The sequence below is a fragment of the Oryza sativa genome, chromosome 7, assembly GCF_034140825.1.
Source record: "Oryza sativa Japonica Group chromosome 7, ASM3414082v1".
Classification (NCBI taxonomy): Eukaryota; Viridiplantae; Streptophyta; class Magnoliopsida; order Poales; family Poaceae; genus Oryza; species Oryza sativa.
The window spans coordinates 8,386,469-8,413,134 of record NC_089041.1 but is presented as its reverse complement, the minus strand read 5'-3'; the positions used below and the strand labels follow the sequence as shown (position 1 = coordinate 8,413,134).

The following is a 26,666-nucleotide window of genomic DNA, read 5'->3' as shown; positions in this document are numbered from 1 at the left end:
TCTCGACTCGAGTCACCAATTCACCACTCTCCTCATACAGTCCTCAAACCTGTTTGGGGGAATTTAATATTCTAAGAAACAGCTAGTTGGTAACCAACTTCTAAGAATCTGGAAAAACTAGATTTCCTAGCTTCTGGTTTATAGTTCATTTTCTTATTCTACAACTACACACATTCTCAGAATTTGAACGAAAAGTTAAACCATTTGAAAGAGCTTCTATTTCTACTTTTAAAAGAAGCTGTTGCTGATGTTAGAAGCTCCCTAAAAGGCCTGGCTTCGTGGTGCCACCCTTATTGGGCTTGACTGTCAAAGCTGTGAGCCGGTGAGGGCCTTGACGCCCAAGAACTCAAAGGGCAGGAGCAAACCCACAATCCTACTCACTCAACTTGGCTTGACGCCTCAGCCCCAGCCCATCCACGTGTAAAGCGGTTGGCGTGTACTCCCTCCATCCCAAAATATTTGACGCCGTTGACTTTTTTAAAATGTTTGACCATTCGTCTTATTTAAAAAATTTAAGTAATTATTAATTCTTTTTCTATCATTTAATTTATTGTTAAATATATTTTTACGTATACATATAGTTTTATACATTTTAAAAAATATTTGAATAAGATGAACGGCCAAACATGTTTAAAAATATCAACGGTGTCAGGGAGTATATTATACAGGGACCACCGCTCTACCCCCAGCCCATCCACGTGTAAAGCGGTGGGCGCGGACCATGCGATGTCACAACCAAACCAGATAGAGAGATCGGTAACCAGTGCCATATCATACAATTCAGGTGAAGCAAACCGTCACTCACCCACTCACTCGCTGCAGTTTGTTGCCTACTCTGCCGGCTTCGATGCTCACCTCGATGGCGCCGCCGAATGCTTCTGCTCGCCTCCTCCTCCTCGTCGCCGCCGCCGCCGCCGTCGTCCTGTTCGCCCACCTCCCCACGACGACGACCGCCGCCTCGCCGGCGCTGAAGGCGCTCGGCGAGGACCTGCTGGCCGCGGCGGGCGCGGCGGGGTTCGCCGGGTGGCTGTCCGGGCTGCGGCGGCGCATCCACCAGCGGCCCGAGCTGGCGTTCCAGGAGGTGCGGACGAGCGAGCTGGTGCGCGCCGAGCTGGACGCGATCGGCGTCCCCTACGCGTGGCCCGTCGCACGGACGGGGGTCGTCGCCACCATCGACGGCGGCGCCGGCGCCGGCCCCGTCGTCGCGCTCCGGGCCGACATGGACGCGCTCCCGCTGCAGGTAGGTTGGGTGATCGTACTACCGTATAGTAGTAACACTAACATATACTATATTATTTGCCTTGATTAATTGTGTGATTCTTCGTTTGGGAATAATCATCTTAAGGTAGAGTCTGAATTGATTTTCATTAGAAATGATAGAGAAAAGAAGCTAAATTGGAAGGATTTTACTTTGTATTAACGCTCTTTGGAATGAATAGTCAAACTATCGATAATGATTAGTACTCTCACCGTTTTATATTATAAGTTGTTTTGACTTTGGTTCAAATCAACTGCTTCAAGTTTAATTAAATTTATAGAAAAAAAATAGTAATATTTTTGACCGAAGATATATTTATTATAAAAATGTATTTAATTATTAATTCAATAAATCTAATTTGGTAATATAAATATTACTATATTTGTCTATAAAATTAGTTAAACTTGAAGCAGTTTGACTTCAAAACATCTTATAACCTAAAACGGAGGGAGTATGTGTTAAACAGTACGGATATTTTTTATTTTATTTTACCCCCCGAGAGAAAACAGCAACATAGTGAGATGTGAATATTGGTTATAGAAAAACAGTAAGTAATGTAGTTTGGATTATGTATCATTAGCAAGAGAATATATATGTCCGGTTTTGAAAAAAAAGGCAAGCGAATATGTCGGGACAAATCTTAATTTATGAAAGTGAAAGGCAGAGAAATGGTTAAGGAAATCCCTTTCATTGATTTTTTTTTCAACTTTACACATGCCAAGATTAATTGAGTTATTAAGAGATTGTTTTTATATGCTAAATTGCTAATGGTTGTCTTACTTGCGGTTTTTATGATGCAAACGTTGTTGGAGACTTGGAGTTATGTTCAGTGTCTGCTAATGATTGTTTTCACTTGGTTTTTATAATGTAAACATTGCTGGAAACTTGGAATTAAGTTCACTGTCTGCCGATGATGTTCCACTTGGGAATCTTTTTTATTGATCTGTTTCGGCTTTAAATTACCTGAGGTTGAATCAATTTTCGACTTTATAATATGGACTTGAAAATGACAACCAACAAATCTCATTGCATCAGCCAAACACAAACTCTTGCCATCAGTATTGTTCAATTAGTTTGTCTTGACGCATCATAAAACCAAGTGAAACAATCATTAACAGACACTGAACATGACTCCAACAATGTTTGAACAAATTGTCTATTTTCTGTCACATAAAAGAGCATTATACATCATCAAACAAATAAAATTGACGTCAAGAAAATAAAGTTATGGTACCATTATTATTAGGGTTTTATTATTACTATTTTGAGATAAGTAGTATTTTCTCTGGTCCCATAATTCTTAACGTTTTGAATAAGGTTAAAGTTATACACATCAAAACTTTGACTATCAGTAACTTTTAAAATATATAGTTAGAGATATTAGAACCCAATATATAGATTAGTCTTACAAAACATTTTAATGGAAATAAACATTTACTTATTTCTCATGTGGGCATGAGAAATGCGATTCTTCTATGAAAAAGAAAGCATTGTTCTAATCGAATTTGATGCCCTACAATTAAGGACGAAATGACACGTGGAAATAGACGTGATGTATTGTGTTTTGGTCGTATCAAGGGACGGATTCGCAAACGATATTTCGGCAGCAAGAGCAACCTCGTATGAAATTGTATATTCTTGTTTTGAACGAAAATATGAAATTGTATATGAGCGTAGTCTATTTAATTTCAGCATCACAAATATCATTACTTATTCCTTGTTGGTAACTGTACCCAGGGGCGGGTCCAACGTAGGTGCAGGGGGACTCGAGTCCCCCCTACACCCACAAGACCCATGGATACCCCCGGAACACCCCCTTCAATTTTCTCATCATGAATGATAGGTTGAAGAAACTGTGTAATTGAGCCCCCCAATTTTTTTATTCCTGGATCCGCCCCTGACTGTACCAACTTATTTTCATTGACTATGATATTTCCTTTTGGCAGGAGCTCGTAGACTGGGAATTCAAGAGCCAGGAGAAAGGAAAGATGCATGCCTGTGGACATGATGCTCATGTGACAATGCTTCTTGGAGCTGCTAAGCTACTTCAATCTCGGAAGGATGAATTGAAGGTAATCTGCAAACCAAGTTTTTCCAAACATATGCTTAATTATATAGCCATGGTGAAATTAAATTCAGATATTTGTGTCCCAACAGCGAGTCTGTCAAAATGTCAAATAAAACGTATAGCGGCATGTATTACAAGTAAATGAAACAATTGGTAGCTTGAGAAATTTTATCATTTTATTAAACAAAGATGGCCAAATTTGAATCTTCTTTGCCTTTCATTTCTGAAGGCTCGTCAGTCATCACTCAATCTGGTTCAAAAAAATCAATCCAAGGACATATATTCTTCTATTATCTGAAAACAACGTTATTGAGGCCAACTTAAGAGTGCGAGGTGAATGAATCCATGTGGCTCTTGCTCAACGTTCAAGAACTTCCGAATAAAATTTCCGAAATTCTCTGTCAACCATTTGGTCCTAGTATGATATGTCCCTCCAACCAATAATTTTGAATTTGTTTGAATTCAGCCAAAAAAAATCCCTTTGTTCCATTTTAAGCATAGCCATGAGTTTCCATGTTTAATTTTGATCGTCCGTCTTATTTGAAATTTTTTATGATTAATATTTTATTATTATTAGATGATAAAACATAAATAATACTTTATGTGTGACTTATGTTTTTTTTTAATTTTTCAAAACAAAATTCAAATAAGATGGACATGGAAACTTAAAATGAAACGAAGGGAGTATATAATTTCAGTGAAATGAGTGCAAATTTAAAAATAATTCGTTTGAAATACCATAAATTGGCATAATTCCCTCCATTCTGAGATGAAAAAACCCTGCTCTTTTTGCTTCCATTTACAGGGCACTATCAAGCTGGTGTTCCAGCCAGCCGAAGAGGGCCACGCCGGGGCGTACCACGTCCTGGAATCGGGCCTCCTGGACGACGTCTCCGTCATCTTCGGCCTCCACGTCATCCCGAACCTCCCCGTCGGCGTCGTGGCGTCCCGGCCGGGGCCGTTCATGTCGGCGGCGGCGCGGTTTGCCGCGACGTTCACCGGCAAGGGCGGCCACGCCGGCGTCCCCCACGACGCCGTGGACCCCGTCGTCGCCGTCTCCTCCGCCGTCCTCAGTCTCCAGCAGCTGGTCTCCCGGGAGACCGACCCTCTCGAGGCTGCTGTAATGTGACCGATCGATTTCATTAATTTGCTCTAATTGTGACTTTGCATATATATAAGTAGCAGTAATATTATAATAGGAAGAAATTAATTATACTGTTATTGTGCAGCAATACAATTTTGCTTCTGTGACATTGTGAAATCTAGAATGACTTGTGGATCACCTGGTTGCTGTGGATTAATTAATTTCAGGTGGTCTCTATCACAATACTGAAAGGAGGTGATGCTTACAATGTCATTCCTGAATCTGCATCGCTGGGAGGCACCTTCAGGAGCATGACTGATGAAGGCCTGGCATATCTGATGAAGAGGATCAGAGAGGTAAACATGTCTCACTGCAAACTTAGAAAATATTGCAACAATTCCACTGTACAGCTTAAATCTATCCATTTATGAAATGTTTAGATCATAAAACCCTGTATTATATGTCACATTTTTTTATTTTTGGGTTTCATATAACCTTTTAAGGTTTTCCAAAAAATAAATATAGAAATATAAAAAATAGTACTTTATCTAGTTAAAAATATTTGATGCCAGGACCACTAATTGCAGCAGCCGACGTCAAATATTTTCGACTAGAGGAAGTAAACAGATTTAACCGTGGTGGCAGGGTTCAAAATTTCAGAATGAATTTAAATTCGGTCATTTCGGAACCCCCGATACGATAATATTTCGGCTGAAATTTTTAAACTTTTTATTTTTTTTTGTGAATTTGTAATATTTTGTTCAAATATAACCAACATTTGTTTAAAATTTCGGAAATTTTGGACTAAAATTTTAGTATATCGGTGACCTCTGGTAGAATCGGCCGAACAGAAAATTTGAAACCTGCGTGGTGGTGATCACTAATAATGATTAATAATGAATAATGCTTGTAATTAAATTTGGAAGATCATCGAAGCCCAGGCCGGCGTGAACCGCTGCGCCGCCGCCGTCGACTTCCTGGAGGAGGAGCTCCGGCCGTACCCGGCCACCGTGAACGACGACGGGATGTACGGCCACGCCAAGGCGGTGGCGGAGGCGATGCTCGGCGAGGCCAACGTGAGGGTCGCCGCCCGGAGCATGGGCGGCGAGGACTTCGCCTTCTACGCGCGGCGGTCGCCGGGGGCCTTCTTCTTCATCGGCGTCGGCAACGAGACCACCATGGGGCCCGCCGCCGCCGTCCGGCCGGTGCACTCGCCGCACTTCGTCCTCGACGAGCGCGCGCTGCCGGTCGGGGCGGCGCTCCACGCCGCCGTCGCGATCGAGTACCTGAACAAGCACGACTGCTCGTGAATCTCGTGTGTGATCCAATTGAAATATACTTCGTATCAAGCAATCGATCGACCTGTGGTGAAAATAATTAGAAAAAGAAATGAGTATTTGTCATAGCTTGCTGGCTAGTGAATACTATGTGTGTGATTTATTACGGTATGTGATAGTTTGGGCATTTTATATTGAATAAATTTTGCTGGCATAAATTAATTAATTTGCAACCGAGTACGTAAAACATTGATTCAGGAGCATAAGAGCATGACTCCAGCGTTAAAAAATACACCCTACCTCACCAAAATGAATTAACTTTTTATATACGAACATGAACACTACCTATATTCAAATGTATTTATAAAAGTTGATTTATTTTAAGATGGAGTGAATATACCGCATTATATGCATGTATCGCTCTCAACTCTAAGGCTGTGTTCTTTGCTAAGGGTTCCCAACCCCTCTCTCTCGTGTTCCGCGCGTACGCTTTCAAACTGTTAAACGGTGCATTTTTTGCAAAAAAAAAGTTTCTATATAAAAGTTGCTTTAAAAATATTCAAAATTAATCTATTTTTGGAAAAAAAAAATAGTTAATACTTAATTAATCACGCGCTAATGGACCGCTCTGTTTTCCATGCGTACTAATAAAATCTGCTCTATGAATATTTATATGTAGTAATAAAATCCCATTTGTTTAATAGATTCTTTATAACCTGCTAAGTACTTCGTAGTTGTTTCTGTGCTAACTTGTGTGTATAGTTATAAACCCTGATAAAAGATAAATAAAGATAATTATATATGGTGTTATATGAAAAGACAAATTTGTCTAGTTTCACTATGAAACTTTGGTTATTAAGGCTGAGTTCGGTAGTGCCTTTTCTCATCCTTCACACCCTCGTTTTTCGTGCATCCTTCCCAAACCGCTAATATATGTTTCAAAAATATATATATATAGGAAAGTTGCTTAAAAATATATTAATCTATTTTTTATTTAATACTTAATGAGTGAATTGCAATTTCAGCCAAATTTTATTATCTATGTTTCACTTTGGGTCACCCTTAACCAATTTGTTCACTTTGGACCGGGTATGTTCGCTATTTTTTTACCACCCCCAAATAATTTCTTCAGCATCCATCAACAATCTCAATCAAATCGGTTTCGATACATCGGTGAATTTTCCCGTCTATATGCAAGCTATATGTTAACCAAAATAGAGATAACATAAATAGTAAGTCCCTTCACAGTGCACTGATGTGGCGAGTTACCTTATTGGTCCAGCTAGGCTCAATGTTGACGTGGAGAAAAAAAGAGGTGGGTCCCGTGTCTTTGCAAGGCTTTCGTGTCCTAGCGAGGGTCCGGTTCCCTCACGCCAAAAAAAGAAACTGTGCCTCTCTTTCTATGTGCGTCTGCTGCTTCTCCGTAATATAGTGGGGCCCATATGAAGAAACGTTGCACTGGATGGTCTGTTGCTCTGTGCGTGTCTTCATCTCCTATTTCTTAGGGGGCAGTTGGAAAGATAGACTAAGGGCACGGTACACTGTGAAGGGCCTAAAGAGAGTTGAGTGGTCTAAATCGAAAATATGGCAAAGTTAACCGGTCCAAAGTGAAAAATTTAGTGTAGAATAATTCAAAGTAAAATTTTAAAGATAAAAATTGATACAAACTGTAATTTACTCGTCATGCGCTAATGAATCGTTTTATTTTTCGTGGCGGAAGGAAAGTTCTCAACCTTCGCAATCAAACGCAACCATCAAACCCAACCTAAAGGTAGTGAAAATGAAATTTACTTTCGAAAAAGAAAAGTAAAACAAGCTACTCCACTCGCCATGGCCATGGCCGCCTCCTCATCCTCGTCTCCCCTCCCTCTCGCCCTCCCCCTCCTCCTCCTCCTCCTCGTCCTCTTCGCGTCCCACCCCTCGCCGCACGCGGCGGCGGCCGCGGCGGATGCGGCGCCCGCGGGAGGCGGCGGCGGCGGCAGCGGCGGCGAGCTCCTGTCCGCGGCGCGCGCGCCGGGGTTCGCGGCGTGGCTGCGCGGCCTGCGGCGGAGCATCCACCGGCACCCGGAGCTGGCGTTCGAGGAGGTCCGCACCAGCGAGCTCGTCCGCGCCGAGCTCGACGCGATCGGGGTCCCCTACGAGTGGCCCGTCGCCCGCACCGGCGTCGTCGCCACCATCGCCGGCGGCGACGGCGCTGGGGCCGGGACCGTCTTCGCGCTCAGGGCGGACATGGACGCGCTCCCCCTGCAGGTACTCTCTCCTCCTCTTGATTAGGATCGTGTGATTGATTGATTGATTCCGGGTGGATTCTCTTGGGAGGGAGAAGATGAACGGCTAATTTGGGTTGTCGGGGATAATTTCCAGTGCATTGGAGTACTGATTAGATTCAGGTTGTTTCAAATTATTATGTCAAATCTGATTGGTTCGTGATGCATTGACCTCTGCTTAGTGAAATGGAGCTTACTCACTGTAGTGAAAATTAGTCAATTGCTGTTACAAAATTATCTCAATTATATAGCATAACCGAGCCTGTTAGTTCGTACAATATATTCATTAACAACTCGGATGACCCAACAAAACATTGATAAATGGATAACAGAAGGAATTAAAGGCAAAATTGATGATCAGGCGTGCATCTCTGGCCTCTGCTTTGGGCTAGGCTATCTTGCATTCCTCCATGAGGTGCTAGAGTTTTTGCATTTCGTTGTTGTTGTGTAATCTGTTTGGATACCACGTGATGTTTACTCGTAACTTTATTGAGCTGTAAAAATACTTATACCAACCAATTGCCAGTTATCAGTACACTATAAATCTATTGCATCATCGAATCGGATGGGCAATATATATGGGAAACAAAGGACAGTAGGAAAATTGGTGTACTACTAGTGTTGTTTATACTTGCGCCTTCTAGATAAACTGAAGCGTGTTTAAGTGCAATCTAGATAAACTGAGGCATGTTTAAGTGCAATCCTTCCTCCAACTTGAGTTCAATGTACCGTGACTGACATTCTGACAAGCAAGAAAATAATTACTCCATCTGATCAAGAATCATATGATGTTTTGGACAATGGTATAGTCTCCAATATCTATCTCTTGCACTGTTTTATATGGATATATGTAACTAAAAGAATAAAAGATCTATATATATTATGAAAAATTTTGATAAGGACAATGGTATTTTTCATATAATCGACCTAAATTGGCTTATGAAAGATAAAAGATAGTAAAGTTTGATTATATGCTTTCTAAAACAATTTGTACTTGATTGAATAACAAAATATTGGAACAAGTGTGTCCAAGATTGAATTTTCTACTGATATTGTAAAGGAGATGTTACTTGGATCTAAATGTATTCCATAGCTTTTGCACAAAAAGAACTCTCCATCTAACAACACATGTTACACTTTCGTAAGTACTCTTCATATTTTATTAACACTTCTATTTTCTCGCTGTGCTCACTGTTTGGAAGGAATTGGTAGATTGGGAACACAAGAGTGAGGAAAGCGGAAAGATGCATGCTTGTGGACATGATGCTCACACCACTATGCTTCTAGGAGCTGCCAAGCTACTTCAATCTCAGAAGGATGACCTTAAGGTACTGACCATTGTGCATTGACCGTAACTTGTCAACTTGATTACTTGAGCTTGATCCTAGCAAATTAGGATCATTATACAACGTAGTCACTTGGGCAGAAAATCTTAGGGTGACCACTGACAGTACTGATAATCGCTTGTGCTCATTAAAATGTGTACAGAAAGGCTTCATTGTTCATAAGATAAGTTGAGTTGATGCATCATCAATCCACTGACAAGATTCCTGTAATCTCCCAAACACTGGATATAAATCTAAAATAATCTTATTTGATAACCAATGGAGGCCTTTCATGTTTTCTGTTAGGGTACTGTGAAGCTCGTCTTCCAGCCAGCAGAGGAAGGTTATGCTGGCGCACGCTATGTTCTACAAGAAGGCGTGCTAGATGATGTGTCAGCCATTTTTGGCTTGCACGTTGATCCAAGAATTCAAGTAGGCACCGTCACCTCCAGGCCAGGGCCATTTCTTGCAGCATCAGGCCGGTTTCTTGCAACGATCACTGGGAAGGGTGGTCATGCTGCAGGCCCACACAACGCCGTCGACCCCATCCTCACTGCATCCTCTGCCATCGTCAGCCTCCAGCAGATCGTAGCCCGGGAAACTGATCCTCTTGAGGCTGCGGTATGTGTTTGACTGCATCGCATATACTCTCCTAATTTCCAGCCTACCTTATGTCACCTGATGTCATAGTCTGTTCATCAGATGTGTTCCTTGGCAGTAAATAACATCACCATCTCCTTTCGCTACTGTCAGGTGATCTCCGTGACATTCATGAAAGGAGGCGATGCCTACAATGTCATCCCAGAGTCGGTATCTTTCGGTGGCACCTTCAGGAGCTTGACATCAGAAGGCCTCTCATATCTCAAGAAGAGGATCAAAGAGGTAAGCATGAGCAAAGAAGCACTCTTCTCCAATCTATCTCAAGCTCTGAACACAGCTTCATCAGAATTAGACAAAAATAGTCCTCCCCAACAGCTTACAATTCTCCACTGCCCTTGTAAATCCATAACCGCAAATGATCAATCAACAACATGACAAATGCTTCTCTGTCAGATCGTCGAAGCGCACGCGACCGTGCACCGGTGCACCGCCACCGTCGACTTCATGGAGGAGGAACGCATCCCGTACCCGGCCACCGTGAACGACGAAGGGATGTACCGCCACGCCAGGGCCGTGGCCGTGGACGTGCTCGGGGAAGACGGCGTCAAGGTGGGCACCCCGTTCATGGGCAGCGAGGACTTCGCCTTCTACGCGCAGAGGTTCCCGGCGGCGTTCTTCATGATCGGCGTCGGCAACGAGACGACCATGCGGAAGGTGTACCCGCTGCACTCCCCACACTTCGTCGTCGACGAGGATGTGCTTCCGGTAGGAGCCGCCTTGCACGCGGCCGTCGCCATGGAGTACTTGAACAAGCACGCATTTACGGCTACGTTCTAAGGCCTCCTTTTCATGTAAACATGGGGATTTCATATGAATTTCACAGAAAATGGTGTAAGTTCTTGTAAAAAAAAACATGGGAATTTTGTGTGTTCCAAAGGAGGCCTAAGTCTTTCAGTGGCTTTTGAAATACTCGTGTTTTCTAAGTTGTAGATTTAGTACAAGATTTTGCATAAAGGTAAATAATAATAGAGTGAATTACAGTGCAAAGCACAAGCGAGCTGCCAGCCAAAGTTAATTTGCCCCTAGTAATAATAAGTATCCAAAATTTGACTGAATTAATGGTTTATTCTGGCCCGGTCGGTAGTAAGAAATTTGCTATTTTGTCATATTCATCTTGGCAATGCATTGTCATAAGTGAAATCATCTGTTAATCATCATGACTTGTTTTTTCAATACTAAATATATGTACGAAACTGGCTCACAATTTCGCATGCGACCAAAACCAAAGATTTCAGATATGTATGGAGCAAAACTTTTCTGCACCAAGGATATACAACACATAATATTCCAACGTGCAGATAGATTCAGTTCGTCTTTACAGATATGAAAATGGTACTTAAATACAAACTCCGCCAATGGAGGATGGTGCACCTATGGACTTACACCAACAAATATACAGTAGCATGTCCTGCAACTTGAATAGCTGACGAAAGATGATAGAAGTCCCTAGTCAAACATAAACCAAGCCTGTTGGAAGGAAGGCTGTCTTGAAATGTTAATTCTATCCTTTCACAATCTCCCGGTAGACTAAATCGATGAAATCATCATTCTGGCATAAAGAACACTCATAACAGTTAATAATTGTCTACCCAAAGATGCAGGAATATAGCTAGCAAATAAAGGTATAAAGTGTCACTGGCTTGTAACTCTAACTTAGAGAGACATCTTAGTACAACGGGAATTATGCACAAGACAATGAAACAGGAAATGTCTATGATTTAAGCAAAGCATGAGGCCCTGCAGGATGCCTCAATTGAAGCCTTAACTCAATTCATCACAAAATTTAACTCTGAGAGCCAACAAAGATAAATCATGAAATGTGCATAAATTGCTATTGCAGCATACCTCAACAAGCCTAAGTAATGCATCCCTGACTTTTTCTCTGGACAGTACTGGGCTGTACACCGGTGCTGATGCAAGAGATGGGGATGGATTTGGTGGCGGAAATGGTTGAAGTAACGGAGTCCCATATGGTGGAGAAGGCGATGCTGTAGGTAACGGAAAGGGTTGAAGCAAGGGAGCACTGTGTGGTTGCTGAGTGATGCGAGGATGTTGAGGTGGAGCAGTAGGTGCCACAGGATTGGTGCGGGCCATTGTTGTCTGAGAAGATGTCAATGGTGAAAAAAGTGATGGATTTAGAAGGCTTGCTGACCTGTTGACCACAGCACCAGTTCCACCATGAACATCAGGGGATATTACTGATGAAGTTTGAGAAGGGAGCAAATGGTGCACAGCTGGAGGCTGAGATATACTGATACTTGTTGGTGCATGTGAAGATAAAGGAGTAGATCCAAAAGATTGATTTAACTGTCCTGCAACTGATAAACCAGAGGCACTGCCAACATTTATAGCTCCCTGTTCCAAGAGACCCAAATTTGTTAGACTAAAAATACAAAATTCTATCTTGAAGAAATTATAGAACGCTTCCATTGCAAACAAGCTAGATTAGAACGGAGATGAGCAGATCATATGAATATATGATACAAAGTGAAGCTGCAGAGAAAAAGCCTCATTTCAAACTTTCCATACACTGAAGAATGCAGATAACGGATCCTCCTGGACATGGGTAGTAGCTGGTATGATATTCGATGTTTGAGGCTCTAGTGGACCTTCAACCAAAGTAGGTGCTGCTTCCAGCTCTTCAAATTCACTGAAATAAGATCGATGACAGTATAACACTATTACAATAACATAGTTTATGGCAAATATACATTCAAAAGCAACAAATTAAGGGAATGGTTTACAATACAGCAGTAAGATACAATATTAAATGAACACAAAGCAGTAGCCACGAGTCATGTTAATCTCATTTTAAATTGAATAATTGATCGCATGCTAATCTGAGTACAGAAATGTCTGGCATGCAAAAGGTTGCAAGAAAAAGGATGGAATCCGTTCAACACACATGCCTTCAGTAACTTCTACTGTACATATCTTCTGGTTAAAAGATTCAACCACCTGATCTATGTGAAACCTCAAGTACTACAAAATTTTCAACTACCTAAATAGAAGCATTCTAAATCTTGTTTGATAAACCAACAAATATTCTTAAAAGCTCCATAACAAAGTAAAGTAATATTTCATATAATCATGTTGATTAGCACAACTTCTACAATCAAATCAAGAAATGTAGCGCAAAAAGCGCAAAACACACATTTAGGTACCTTTTAATAGAGGGAGCCTTTGGCTTCGGAGTTGCTTTGGAGAATGCATTCAATATCCTTCACGATCAGGAAGTGAAAAAATAATATAAGAAAGTGTGAAGCCTCGACTTATGAAACAAGCACATTGCTACTAGATCATTTAGCCTTAAACTTATGCAAGCTCTAAATTCTAACTAAACTGACCTAAAGTGAGCAAAGTAAGAAGTTAGCTTATCAATGATGTAGAGATATTCTTTTATTGTACCTCCCATCCACGATAATTTTAACTTTCAAAATGTCATATAATTGATATACAATTTTAACTATATAATAAAAGCAAGATAAACTGGAAGTGTGACATACTGACAAAGTGAAGATTGGTTCTGTTTAACATTGTGGCAGTTTAGAAAAATAATTCTTTTTCTATCGTTCAGGTATAACAGTTAATTAAGCCGGTTACTGTAATGACAGATTCCACAATGTAGAACAACAAAAGCAAGCCGGCCCTGATATATTTGGCATGCAAACTACAAATTATACAAGTCAGAACAGAAAATCACACGATATACCATATGGAGAGATGAAATATTTTTCTTACTATTTGTATAACCAGCTATATGAGTACTACTGTGGACCAAAATATTTAATCCCTTGCATATTATCATTCCTGTGAGACTATGACTCACATGTCCTTTTTTCAGTGACCCGTAGACACTGCTCATCTCATACAATCATGTTGCTTGATTATATTACCCCTTTGGGCTGAACTTTTCAGGAGTTGGCATTAGAAAGTGATGTCTACAAGGATAATTTATGTTGATGTAACTCGATATACACATTTTCTCAAAACAAATAGTTGATATTTCAGGTCATTCTACATATACAAGCAGCAAGATACATGAACCAGACAATCTACAACAAGAAACTAGGAGCACGGTCCACAAAGACACTAAAGTCTAAAAGGACTAAAGGAGCATTATTTGTAGGAAATACGAATTTACCTGCTAAAAAGATTTGCAACTTCTTCGCATTCCTGGGAATTATAAAACCAAATGCCAATAACTTCTTGTGCAGCATTGCGATACATTATATAGGGAACCTGAAGCTGATATTCAAAATCTCCCAGGAGATCTTCAACTAAATTATCTGTTGATAAGATGAAGGAAACCAAATACTAAGAAATCAACATAGAAGAAGAATGTGTCTTGTAATACAAACAAAAAAGCTCCCAAAACGCTGCTTGACCCTAGAGTTTATGTGGTTTGTAATATGAAGTTTCTACAAAAATATCAACTGTTTTGTAATGAAGCTCATCAGAGAGCTGCTAGCATTGAAGTTTAACTATTTTTCAATGAATAATAATTCACAAATAAGCCGATACAAGTTCCCAAATGCACATTGATAATGACAATCATGTGTGACAAGTGAGATTGACAATTTCACGCACAGGTTTTACAAAGGTTGTAACATAGCCAATTATAGAAACTTCAACTCTAAGAAAACCAAGAAAATTTTCATGCAGCGTACCTGTATTACGACGATTCATGACAACAAACTGGAATCTGGGCTGCGCATTCCTGCATTGCAAAAATGTAATGGTATTCAACACAACTAGTAAATGTGATTCATTGGTACTTTAATACATTTGCATTATTTGATGATTAAGAGACAAGATATCAAGACATATGGTTAAGTAAAATGTTGGTTCCTACATTCTCTTTGCAAAAAGGGCACATTGCACCATTTGAAGTATATCCAATCATTTGAAGGATGTGGTATATCCATGGTGTACTGTATAAAAATGAGAATTCAGTCATTCACTATCAATATGGACTAAGCGGTGTTTCTTTCCTTTGTTGCTCTAGATACCAGGGATGCATTTCATTTGAAAATTCCCATGTTCCACAGTTACATGTGCACTCTATCTGTTCCTTTTTTTTTGGGTATTTTCAGACTGTTTCATCATCCATTCTCCAAATTGGGAACACTTGAACCCCTAAGCACTGAAATGAATTCAAAACCAAATGTGCTGACAAAGCATTGCCAAGAAGTGTAAATGCTGTAATGTTGGCAGAATACAGTTGCAAAAAAGCACCATCCCCTGCCAAAGTTTTCTATCTCATCTGGCAATCTTCTAATATCAAAATTAGTATTAATATAATTGTGTACTCTTACACAAAACATACTTGGGCATGTAATGCACCAAGAGAAGAAAAATCGACCAAATGATTGCAATGTTTACAATTAGGACTTTATTCACCAACCACCGAATATCTTTACAACCCTTTTGTTTTGTAATAAATAAAGATCTTGACAAAATGAACAGGGGCCACTTCAACGCTGTCATTCACTGTGTTAAAGAAATAGTTGTAGCTATAATGCTATATTGAACGAAAATTCATGAAAGCTACCTCCAAGATCCTCTGCTAAGCAAACCTACTAATCAGCACTAGGTTCTGCATGATATTGCATTCATCATTCTAATCAAATGGCACCCAATACGTTCAACAAACTCAATCACTAGAGGCGTGTAACACCTTTCATCTAACAGGTAAACAGTAACCGAAAACTAAAATCAGCAAATTCAGACACAAGAAGGAAACAAATCCTGGAACGAACCTCTTGACAACGAAGAGCGACCCCTCCACATCCTTCCGGCTCTGCAACGACAACAAATCAGGCCAAATCGACATGAAGCACATAACCAAGCGAAGCAACCGAGCCACGAATCGAAGAGATAACAAAAAAACAAAAAGCCATCTTACCCACTGGTTGAGGTTGGTGTCGAAGTCGTAGAGCGTGACGTGGCCGGCGGTGATGAGGATGTCCTCGACGGCGGGGTCGAGGCGCTGGAGCACGGTGATGTTGAGCACCCGCGTCCCCTCCTCGTCCATCGCCAGGTTCGGCGTCACCTTCGCCCTCCCGCCGCCGCCGTGCGCCATGGACGCCAGCGCCGCCTCGTGTAGAGGGAAGAGGAGGAGGAGCAAACCCTAACCCTAATGGCGGCGTCTCGCTGCTTCGCTTCTAGGGTTTGGAGGACGGATCGAGAGGAGAAGTGGGCGATTCGATTCGGATGATTCGAGGAGTCGATTTGGCTAATTTTGGCCGCGCGTGGGAAGAGAGAGAGAGAGAAGGAGAAGAAGCGGAACTCGGAAGAAATAAAAAGGGATTTAATTTTTTGGATTTTTTGGAGTTAAATTGAATTGAATTAGATTAATATTAATTCGGAAATTTGGATACGAGGAAAGGGATGTTGTGTGGTGTTGTGTTGCGTTGTGTTGTCAGCCGTATCTCTGCTGTTGGATATCCCGGCTGCACGTGAGACGTCACTTGCTTTATTTTTTTTCCTTTTAAAAGAAAAGCTCGAGAAATTTTTTTGTGACTAAATTTGGTGGAACCCATCAGGGCCAGCACTCTATGCTTATCTTTACTATTATAAAAATTAAAGATATTTTTGCCAGTATTTTACGTCATCCGTGTATAAGTCGGTTTTTAATTTCATTTGCTTTTGGAAATATATATCCATATTTGAGTTGGTTTTTAAAATCATTCACTTTTAATAATACAGAAGGAATCATATAAGAAATCTGTTTAAAAAAACTCACATGCTAACTTGAAACGATTGGACTCCTAACTACATCTCATGATTTTATAAAAATATATATATCAAAACGAACTCCCACAGTGAATTTCATATTAAGTAAACCATATAACAATTAGACTTTACCCGTTGCAATGCACGGGCATTTTTCTAGTTAAGACAAAGTATAAAGAGATAGAACGATAAAGTAATATATCCCTAAATATAAGATAGATTTATAGTTCAAAAAAAATACAAAGTCTGTAAAAAATATTCAAACTTAGATTAAAAATAAAGTAAAACAATGTAGTTTGATAAATTTTGTAGTTAAATAAATATAAAATGGCCCGGAGAAAGGTGTGCGTTCTATAGCAGTGTAATTCCAGCTTGGTAATGTGCAGTCTTAGATAATTGAAAAAAATATAGCAAATCTCTTTATGATAACTAAAGTTTAATATTATGTTAAATACGAGGGACCATTGCAAAGTGAGCATACTTTAATTGGTTAATTGGTTAGGTTACATAAATACGAGCCTTCTTGCCAAATATGTGCCCAAAGTGCTCATGGATGAATGTGCTCATGGGTGAATGTGCACGCATGTGCACGCATGAGTATTATTTTTTTCCAGTGGTAGACGACGTACATATCAACTACGATATACCTACCTACGGTGATTTCATGAATCTCAGATATGTGCCCAAAGTGCTCATGGGTGAATGTGCACGCGTTTATAAGAGCGTGTACGTTGTATTCTATTTTAAAAAAATGAGTGGACCATTTTGAAAAGGTGTTTTTATTTATGTGTCCCATAATTTTGAACATTTATGTATTCCTCTCTATAGAAAATATCTTACTACACCGGCAATTAAATAAACTTGTTAGAAGTTCATCACTGGATTAAGTTGTCATAACTTCTCTTCCTAAGCATGGTAAGGAATTTGCTTAGTAATCTAGCTCAGATATAGGATTTTTCTTCCAACTTACGTATAACTCGCATTTAATTTACAACGGTGCTATTAATAGGCTTTTTCTATTGCCATGCAAGTATTTGATGATGTAGAAGAGAGAGGAGAGCAAAACGAAAACATCATTGCTACGCATGCGGCTTAGAGTTGACTCTTAGTATGTATCTATACTTTCTATATAGTTGGTATCCACTAAAGCTAAAGCTTAACATGCAATCATGCCACATCATCACCCACTAGCAATTACTATTCTAGCACATTTAAAATCCCATGCAAGCATGTCATATCTTCACTCACTAGCAATTACTATTCTAGCCTATTTTAAATCCCATGCAAGCATGACATATTATCTACAATATTATATTATAGAGCTCAAAAAGTATGTGTCAAATCATCTTCCTCATATTATTTTCTCAATATTTCAACTTCCATCATTTCGACAATATATATTTAACATATACTTATCCGTGAATCCCACAGCAAAGCGCGGGGTATCACCTAGTTAAAGAAAATTTTTTTGCATGGAAGAACAAAAGAAAATAAGAGTAACAAAAAATTATTTCAATGCATTAATGGTTAAGAGGTCTTTGTCTCAACCATTGTTGTAGGAGGATAGTCTCCAAGTGATATGTATTAACTAAAGCCCGCATCAAACTCTTTCTTTATACATGCCCTAAGGTAATGAACAGTAGTGACATCATCATCATCATCCTCCGAGATAGAAGGATGGTGTCCATTAATTATTGGACAATTTAATAGATAGTTTAAGAGATAATCCAAAAAATACCATTATAAAGTGTCTAAATCTAAGAAATACCATCGATAAGTGTGAGTTCCAAGAAATGCCATTGTACAAATGATTTTGTCCCAAAAATGCCATCGCCGTTAGGGTTCCGTCCATCCCGCGTCGTTAAGTGCTATATGATGAACAGTGTATTTAACAGCGTGGGGAGGATGGAACCCTAACGGCGATGACATTTTTGGGACAAAATCATTTGTACGATGGTATTTCTTGGAACTCACGTTTGTCGATGGCATTCCTTGGATCTGGACACTTACCAATGGTATTTCTTGGATTATCTCATAGTTTAATACATATAACATTCTAGAGTAAATTTCACAAAACTACAGGTATTTTGCACTATTTATCTCAAAACAACATATTTAAGAGCTTGTTTCATAAAACTACAGATTTAGTGTGTCTATTTATCACAAAATTACAGGTACTTTGTACAATCTACCACAAAAGTACATATTTAAGAACTTGTTTCATAAACTATATGTTGATGGGGGATACCCGTAGACCGGATACAGAGGGTATTGGGATACGCTGGTATGAGGATATACGTAATACGACATCAAGGAAACAGAAAACATAGATTATACTGGTTTAGGCCCCTTGATGGGTAATAGTCCTAATCCAGTTGATATGGGATTATATAGTGAAAACCACAGATTACAAAGGGAATAGCAGAACTCGATGATACCGACAAGACCGTAGTCGAGTTGGTTCAACTAGATCACCCGGCGACTTGGCTCCTGTAGGCTCCGGCTTAGTAGGCTGTGGCATATGTGTTGGCGGTAAGATTCGATGCCTTAGGTCCTCCCGGGGGGTCCCTTTTATACCGCAGGTCAGTTGGTTTCCAAGTAGGACTCGGAGACATTGGACCCTGCATGATACAGTGACGACCCAGTTCTATCCGAGTAGGAATCTTTCCATATGTGGACTCCGTGATGAATTTCCTTAGTGTGCACAGAGAACGTTCGTATACGTGCAGGTATACCATATCGATGCATGACATATATCCAAGGGTAAAGGGTATACCTTATCCATAACCCTGACAGTAGCCCCCGACTTCTGCTTAAATGAACTCAGGTGACCAATCGCGACTTCTGATGTCGAGGTTGTTGTCGTTCTCGACTGGTCGATCTCGTGTAAGAACCGTAAAGACTAGGAGTAGTCGACAACACCATGCGAAGTTCAATAGTCATGAGTGAGTTTAAATTGAAGTCCAAAAACTGTCGCGCGTAACGGACTTAGAAATTTCCGGTGGGCATCTCTCTCCTTTCCTTGGAATTCGCACCATCGGTAGTGCGCCTATTTAAAGGAGTTTTGGGGATCCATTTTGAAGTCCGCCTATTGCGAAAAAACTTTTCAGTCTCCAAGCGCTCCTCATCTTCTCCGCTCCCGCAAAACCCTAGCTTGCTCATTTCAGTCCCTCCTCCGGCGATCTCCGACGGCTATGGATCTTGACAAGTCCACTTCCACCGGCGCGTCGCTGAAGAAGTTGCAGGAAGACGGCGCTCTCCCCGGTCGCGGGACCATGGAGAGAGAACCAGGAGGTATTGAACCCGAGCTTGTCCTGGGCCGCATGGTTGCGGTTGAGGACTACATTCTCTGTGGTTTTCTTCTTCCTCCTTCCGAGTTTCTACTTTTGGTCTTGAATTTCTACGGTATTTCTTTGCTCCATTTGAACCCCAATTCCATCGCCTTCCTCAGTATCTTTTTCACATCTTTGTGAGGCCTACATTGGGGTAGAGCCGTTTCTTGACCTCTTTCGTTTCTACTACGAGTTGCGTTGGATGGAATCCAACAGGGTATTTGGATGCGTCGGTTTCCGACTTCGGGATGGCCTGAAATCATGCTACATCCCCTTCCAGTGTCCCTCTTCTCGTAGTAAATGGCGGGCGAGGTGGTTCTATCTTCAGATAGAAAATTCGGATCGGGTGAGGAACAACCAGACAAGATTTCGTCTTGGACCGCCAAACCCACCTTAACCCCTTCCCTTCAGTCCTTCATCGATATCATCGATGACCTCCGAGTACGAGGGTTGTCGGGGTATGAAGTCGCTGCCGACTTCATTGGTAGGCGGATCCAGCCGCTCCAGGCTCGAGCCCACCTAGCCTTTGACTATTCTGGGTTTCTCCTCGGGGTATTTTTCTTGTATTTTGGACTCCATTCCTTAAGTGCGTGTTCCTCCTGACTTATCGATTCTGGTTCTCGATCTACAGGTTTGAACAGCGAAACCGTGGAGCGCCGCGTCGGTCAAGTGATGATCAGTGGCCCTAGAACGGTGAGTAACGTCCCCATCCCTCTTTGCGAGAAGGGGGCAGCCGAACGCGAAGCCGCAATCAACGTGAGTGTACTCGACGGCCCTGTTGTCTTTTTCTTCCGGGATCGCATTGTGACTTCATGTAGTGCAGGCTCTCCCTCTAACTGATATCATCGGGCCGCTCATGGACCACCAAGCGGCGGCGTCGCTGAAGGTGGACATCGCCAAGGAGGCGTCCGATGTTGTTGCCGCTGCTGCCACGACGAGTGGACGTCGCTGAAGGTGGACGTCGCTGAAGGTGGACATCGCCAAGGAATCGTCGGAAGACGCCCACCCCATCGGTAAGCTCTCTCGGTCCTTCATCGCGTAGTCTGAAGATCTTGACCTCACATCGTGCTCGTTTTACTCTAGGCCTCGGACGCGTCTCCCTCGCCTCCGCGACGACAGCGGCTTGTCACGCTTGGCGAGAAGTAAGTCGATGAATTTGAGGTTTTGTTAATTCGTCGAACTCTTGCAGTCTGTCTTGAGGGCAATCTTTCATAGGGCGGCGCGGACAAAAGCGGCGCAAGACGGGTCAGGAGGGAACTCCAGTGCGTCTCCTGCTGTGGCCTCGACAGATGTCGTGGTCGTGCCCAGGAGCCATGAGGCGACGCCCAGCGGCCCTGCCAGCGATCTTGTGCCTGCTCGAGGCCCGTCCGTTGATGTCCTCACCTAGGAGGAGCTCCAAATAGAGATGGGGAGCATCCTACAGGCCGGCGCTCGTGGCATAGGTCGCGAGATTGCGGAGGCGAGGGCGGCGGCAGCGTCGTCGGCGAACGAACGCGCTGACCTGGCGGAGGTCCGCGAGGACCTCCAAAAGATGAGGAAGCTGGTGGCCGGCAACGAGCGGCAACGGTAGGGGCTCGAGCACCGCATGTTGGAGCTCGAGTACAACCTGTCGGAGATCCGTGGTTCTCTGCGGGTTACCTACACCAGCCTGCACCAGCTCGCCAGGGAGTGCGGTGTCACGACCACCATCCCAGCGAATCCCAACGAGTTCTCGCTGACGACTTTGCTCGCAGAACTGGCGATGGCGATGGAGGCGATCCCCTCCAAGCATGCGGCTAGGATCAGGGAGGAGACATCCAAAGGGATCTACACCAGGGCGTGCCACATCCTCGCGTCCGAAAGGTTGGCGCACCCTGAACTCGATCTCCAGAGAATCTTGGATCAGGGGGCGGCTAACGACGCGCGTAAGGACGTGATGGAAGAAGTCGATGATTTGGGGGAGTCTGTTCTCCCACTTTTTGAAGAGTAGGATTGCAGCTTGCCTATACCCTTTAATCAATCATGCTTTGTAAAACTTTTGTCGGTTCCCACTGCCTTTGTGTGTGCAGTTATCACCTTAGTTTTCTTTAGCATCTTGATTCCGAGTATTTTGTTGTTGTTTATAGAGATGTCGATGTCGAGGATGTCCAGCAGCGCGGGCGGCCTGAGTTGCCTGTAATCGTTCCGGCACTTGCGCTCGAGCCGTATGTGCCGCTGGACGACGTGGACCAAAATCTGTCTGTGGAAACGGGCATGGCGACGACTTCCTTAGGTTGGTTCTTTTTGTTCCCATCCCCTTCTCTCTTCTATCTGGATTGACTTACTTTACCATGTTCTCGAGAGAGGAAGATAGCTTGACTTAGTCGTTTCCATGGTGAGCAGACCTCGAGAGTGCGCTTGCCGACCGAGATCGTCGCATCCAATACTGGAGGACGAAGTTTGAGGTGGCAGAACTCGAGAGGACTATGTTAGAAGTGAACAAGGATCGGGCCGTGGAAGCACTCCGAGGTTGTGAGGTGTGGTTCAACTCGTACCTTTGGAGTTGTTGTACAACCATGGCGGGAGTCTGCAAGGAACTCCGAGTACCTCGCGGGGATCCCGAGGAGTCTACGGCCGGATACATCTCATGGCTGAATGGGCCTGCGCCCAACTCGAAGGTATCGGCAAGCGTATCGACGAGGCCCTGAAGCAGGAGTGCCGTCGATCGAGCCGATATGCCAGAGGGCATGTGCTGGCCTGTATACGAGATCATCGTCCGCAGCTGCACCTCGAGTTCCTCCACGAAGGGTTTGCACGTTCTCGGAGAACTCCCGCAGAGATAGATCACCTGGCAAAGTCGATGGCGCCGCTTGCGGAGAAAGTCTTCCTATCAATGGACTGGCGTTGGCCTTCCTGGTAGTCTCCGTATCCTGTGACAAATATCACAGGGTAGAGTGTAATATATTTTGAATTTTTGCGGGCTGTAAGAAGTACTTGTGAAATAGAAAAGAAATCTATCTAACTAAGCTTTCTTACCCCGGATGGAGTGTGTACGAGTGTCCTCTCACTTCGCGACTTCGATTAGTCACTTGAGTCATACACTCTCCCTAGCCCCCAGCCTTGTCATCGGAGAATTCTTCTCGGAAGATAAGGCTCTTGGACCTTTGACCTGTCTTGGTTGAACAAGCACTGATCCTAGCCCCCAGCCGTGAAGTTGGAAAATCAATTTCCGGTTACACGGCTTGGTTAATACGCACGGCGAGAACTCTTACACGACCAGATCTTACATGGTCTTTCGTCTCTACAGGATCCGACAAGGCCTTATCGGCTCTAGGCGTCCCCAGCCGAAGTTCCCTTAGGTTCCTCGGAGGCCTTGTCAAGACGGCGTAAAGGGACATGAGGATAGGTTTCAACGCTAGGTGTCATCTGGGTAAGGGATCATCGGGAAGGAACACTTTGATTGAAATCTGTACCTGAAAATAGGCTTTATTGAAACTGTAAGATGTCTTACAAGTATGGATACTATTGATTTATACATAGAATTTACGCAATTGATCAATGTTCCAAGAGTTTGCTAACTCGCGACCATCGCCGTCTGCAATCTTGAATGCGCCTGGCAGCAAGACTTGTGTGATCGTGTATGGTCCTTCCCATTTGGGTGAGAGCTTGTTTCGCCCTGCTTGGCTTTGAACCTGTCGGAGGACGTAGTCGCTGATCGAAAGGGTGCGTGCTCGGATGCGCTTCTCATGGTATCGGCAAAGGGCCTGTTGGTAGTTAGCTGCTCTGACGGCAACTTGTTCTCGATGTTCCTCGAGTAGATTCACATCGTTGTTTCGCTGTTCCTCTTGATCCTCCTCGGAGTACTTCTGTACTCATGTACTTTGATGTCGTATCTCGGTGGGGAGCATGGCCTCTGAGCCATACACGAGGAAGAAGGGTGTCTCCTTGTTGGACGTTGTCCTCTGAGCCGTACCGATGGGAGTTCTTCGACCCATTTCTTGTCACATGACATAAGCGTGTCGTAGACACGGGTTTTGATTCCTTGTAGTACTATGCCGTTTGCCCTCTTGACCTATCCGTTGCTCTGCGGGTGAGAAACAAAGGCGAAGCAGATCTTGACTCCCAGCCTGATGCAGTAATCCTGGAAGTCGACACTGATGAACTGGGAGCCGTTGTCTGTTATGATGCGGTGAGGCAATCCGTATCTGCAGAATATCCCTTTGATGAATTTGATAGCGTTTTCGGCCTTGATTTCCCCCGTTGGTGTCGCTTCAATCCACATAGTGAATTTGTCAATCGTCACGAATAGGAATCTGTAGCCGCCCTGTCCTCGTGGGAATGGTTCAAGTATGTCGAGTCCCTAGCACGAGAACGGCCAAGTAAGAGGGATAGTCTGGAGCATTTGCGCTAGTAGCTTTGTGTGTTTACTGTGATATTGACAGGCCTCACACCGCTGAACCATGTCGCAAGCGTCTTTGAGGGCGGTTGGCCAAAAAAAAACCCTTGTCGAAAAGCTTTTCCAACCAATGTACGGTCGGCGGCGTGTGACCCACATATCCCTTCATGTATGTCGAGAAGGAGATGTCTGCCGTCGTTGGACGAGACGCATTTGAGAAGTACCCCGTTTGGCGCCTTCTTGTATAGATCGTCGTCGATCATACAGTAGATTTTTGCTTGACGGGTTATTTTCTCGGTTTCTGCATCGTCCTCGGGCAACTCGTCGCTGCTTATGAATTTAATGAGTGGGGTCCGCCAGTCGTCCGTGGTCTCGCTGTCGGCAACGGCGCGCTCTACCTCTGTAGCCCCCGAGCTGATGTCGGGGACGACTGGGCTATCTTCGTCGTTTGCCTCTTTCACTAATGGCTTTGTCAGGATGTCTAGAAAGGTGCCGGGTTCGAGTGGCTCTCGTTTGGACGCACGCCGTGCTAGATCGTCCGGCTCGATGTTGTCCTTGCGATATACGTGTCGGACCTCGATCCCATCAAATCTTTTTTCCAGCTTCCTGACTTCTGCGAGATGCTTGGACAACTCGGGCTAGAGCACTTGTAGTCTTTGTGCACCCAATTTGCGACTAGTTCAGAATCCCCTTTTACGATCAGTCGCTTGACTCCAAGTGCGGTTGCTGCTCTTATCCCAGCGAGTAGTCGTTCGTATTAGGCAGTGTTGTTGGTCGCCCTTAAGTTGAGGTGAATTGCATGCCTGAACTAATCTCCTAAAGGTGATGTCAAGATGAATCCTACCCTGCTCCTTGGCTGTTGAGTGCACCGTCAAACGCCATTTTCCATGTCTCGTTGTCGGTTTGACTTTCTGATCTGTTTTCAGGCATAGTCCAATCGGCTACGAAGTCGGCGAGGACCTGGGACTTGATGGCTGTTCGTGGCACAAAGTAGATATCAAACTGGCTTAGCTCGACTACCCATTTCGCAATGCGGCCGACAACGTCTTTGTTCCTCACGACTTCACCGAGAGGGAAAGAGGAAACAACTGTGACCCTGTGGGCTTGGAAGTAGTGGCGTAGCTTTCTTGATGTTGTGATTACTGCATAGAGCAATTTTTGGATCTGTGGGTATCTTGTGTTTGCGTCGTGGAGAGCTTTGCTGACGTAGTAGACTGGTCTTTGCACCTTCTCTCTCGACAACAATGACAGTACTTACAGAGTATGGTGTGGCGGCAATATAGAGAAATAGTTCTTCATTAGTTTGGGGAGCAACAAGTACAGGGGGATTTGGCAGGTAGCGTTTGAGTGTGATGAATGCCTCTTCGGCTTCCTGTGTCCATACAAACTTATCTTGTTTCTTTAGCAGAGCGAAGAAAGGTTGTCCTCGTTCTCCCATCCTAGTGACGAACCTGCTTAGTGCCGCCATGCATCCAGTTAGCTTCTGTAGGTCCTTGAGTCTTGTGGGCGACCTCATAGTCTTGATTGCCTTGATCTTCTCGGGATTTTCTTCTATTCCTCTGCCAGAGACAAGGAATCCAAGCAGCTTGCCCGATGGTACTCCGAACGTGCACTTCTCAGGGTTGAGCATGAGGCGATATCGCCGGAGGTTGTTGAACGTCTCCCGTAGATCGTCGATCAATGAGTCGCTTGTCCTGGTCTTGACAACAATGTCATCAACGTAGGCCTCGACATTGTTCCCAAGCTGATTGCTAAGTGCCCCTTGGACCGTGTGTTGGAAAGTGTTTCCTGCGGTTATCAGTCCAAACGGCATCTTAACATAGCAGAATACGCTGAACGGCATGATGAATGCTGTCTTCTCCTCATCCTCTTTCGCCATGCTGATTTGGTGGTAGCCGGAGTAAGCGTCAAGAAAGATTAACAACTCACAACCAGCTGTTGAGTCCACCAGTTGGTCTATTCGAGGGAGAGGGAAGTGATCCTTGGGGCACGCCTTGTTGAGGTCGGTGAAGTCGACGCACATCCTCCACTTCCTGTTGGCCTTCCGCACCATGACTGGGTTGGCTAGCCACTCTGGATGGAGTACCTCTCTGATGAAACCAGCTTTTAGAAGTTTGTCGAGCTCTTCTCGTATGGCCTGTTTCCGATCTGGTGCAAATCTCTGCAGTTTTTGTTTTACTGGCTTGGCATCGGGTCGAGCCATGAGTTTGTGCTTAATCACTTCCCTGGGGACCCCCGGCATGTCGGACGGCTGCCAAGCGAATACGTCAGCATTGTCGTGGAGGAAGGTGATGAGCGCGAGT

The 26,666-nt window shown here is 43.4% G+C and overlaps 3 protein-coding genes across 3 annotated transcripts; 2 read left to right on the top strand and 1 right to left on the bottom strand.

Annotated features, from left to right (window-relative positions):
• The first annotated feature begins 768 nt into the window (after positions 1 to 768).
• On the top strand, positions 769 to 5,930 carry LOC4342839 (IAA-amino acid hydrolase ILR1-like 8). Its single transcript, NM_001422075.1, has 5 exons — positions 769 to 1,240; positions 3,205 to 3,330; positions 4,132 to 4,446; positions 4,638 to 4,766; positions 5,337 to 5,930. The coding sequence occupies exons 1-5, from the start codon at positions 848 to 850 to the stop codon at positions 5,718 to 5,720; spliced, it is 1,347 nt and encodes a 448-aa protein (NP_001409004.1). The 5' UTR covers positions 769 to 847; the 3' UTR covers positions 5,721 to 5,930.
• A 1,572-nt stretch (positions 5,931 to 7,502) lies between these two features.
• LOC4342838 (IAA-amino acid hydrolase ILR1-like 7) lies at positions 7,503 to 10,923 on the top strand. Its single transcript, NM_001422074.1, has 5 exons — positions 7,503 to 7,937; positions 9,157 to 9,282; positions 9,586 to 9,900; positions 10,033 to 10,161; positions 10,333 to 10,923. Exons 1-5 carry the CDS (start codon positions 7,518 to 7,520, stop codon positions 10,714 to 10,716), a joined length of 1,374 nt encoding a protein of 457 aa, NP_001409003.1. The 5' UTR covers positions 7,503 to 7,517; the 3' UTR covers positions 10,717 to 10,923.
• Positions 10,924 to 11,146: 223 nt separating this feature from the next.
• Positions 11,147 to 16,242, bottom strand: LOC4342837 (mRNA-decapping enzyme-like protein). Its single transcript, NM_001422073.1, has 8 exons — positions 15,848 to 16,242; positions 15,702 to 15,742; positions 14,610 to 14,659; positions 14,084 to 14,228; positions 13,104 to 13,160; positions 12,469 to 12,589; positions 11,785 to 12,294; positions 11,147 to 11,488 (listed from the first exon to the last, which is right to left on the bottom strand). Exons 1-8 carry the CDS (start codon positions 16,022 to 16,024, stop codon positions 11,441 to 11,443), a joined length of 1,149 nt encoding a protein of 382 aa, NP_001409002.1. The 5' UTR covers positions 16,025 to 16,242; the 3' UTR covers positions 11,147 to 11,440.
• Between the last annotated feature and the right edge of the window lie 10,424 nt (positions 16,243 to 26,666).

Coding starts and splice junctions, on each gene's coding strand:
- LOC4342839 (NM_001422075.1), top strand. CDS start 848: ATGCTCACCTCGATGGCGCCGCCGAATGCTTCTGCTCGCCTCCTCCTC. Junction 4,447..4,637: donor CCGACCCTCTCGAGGCTGCT/GTAATGTGACCG, acceptor AATTAATTTCAG/GTGGTCTCTATCACAATACT. Junction 4,767..5,336: donor TGATGAAGAGGATCAGAGAG/GTAAACATGTCT, acceptor TAAATTTGGAAG/ATCATCGAAGCCCAGGCCGG.
- LOC4342838 (NM_001422074.1), top strand. CDS start 7,518: ATGGCCATGGCCGCCTCCTCATCCTCGTCTCCCCTCCCTCTCGCCCTC. Junction 9,283..9,585: donor CTCAGAAGGATGACCTTAAG/GTACTGACCATT, acceptor GTTTTCTGTTAG/GGTACTGTGAAGCTCGTCTT. Junction 9,901..10,032: donor CTGATCCTCTTGAGGCTGCG/GTATGTGTTTGA, acceptor CGCTACTGTCAG/GTGATCTCCGTGACATTCAT.
- LOC4342837 (NM_001422073.1), bottom strand. CDS start 16,024: ATGGCGCACGGCGGCGGCGGGAGGGCGAAGGTGACGCCGAACCTGGCG. Junction 14,660..15,701: donor TCGCTCTTCGTTGTCAAGAG/GTTCGTTCCAGG, acceptor TTTGCAATGCAG/GAATGCGCAGCCCAGATTCC. Junction 12,590..13,103: donor AAGGCTCCCTCTATTAAAAG/GTACCTAAATGT, acceptor ATCTTATTTCAG/TGAATTTGAAGAGCTGGAAG.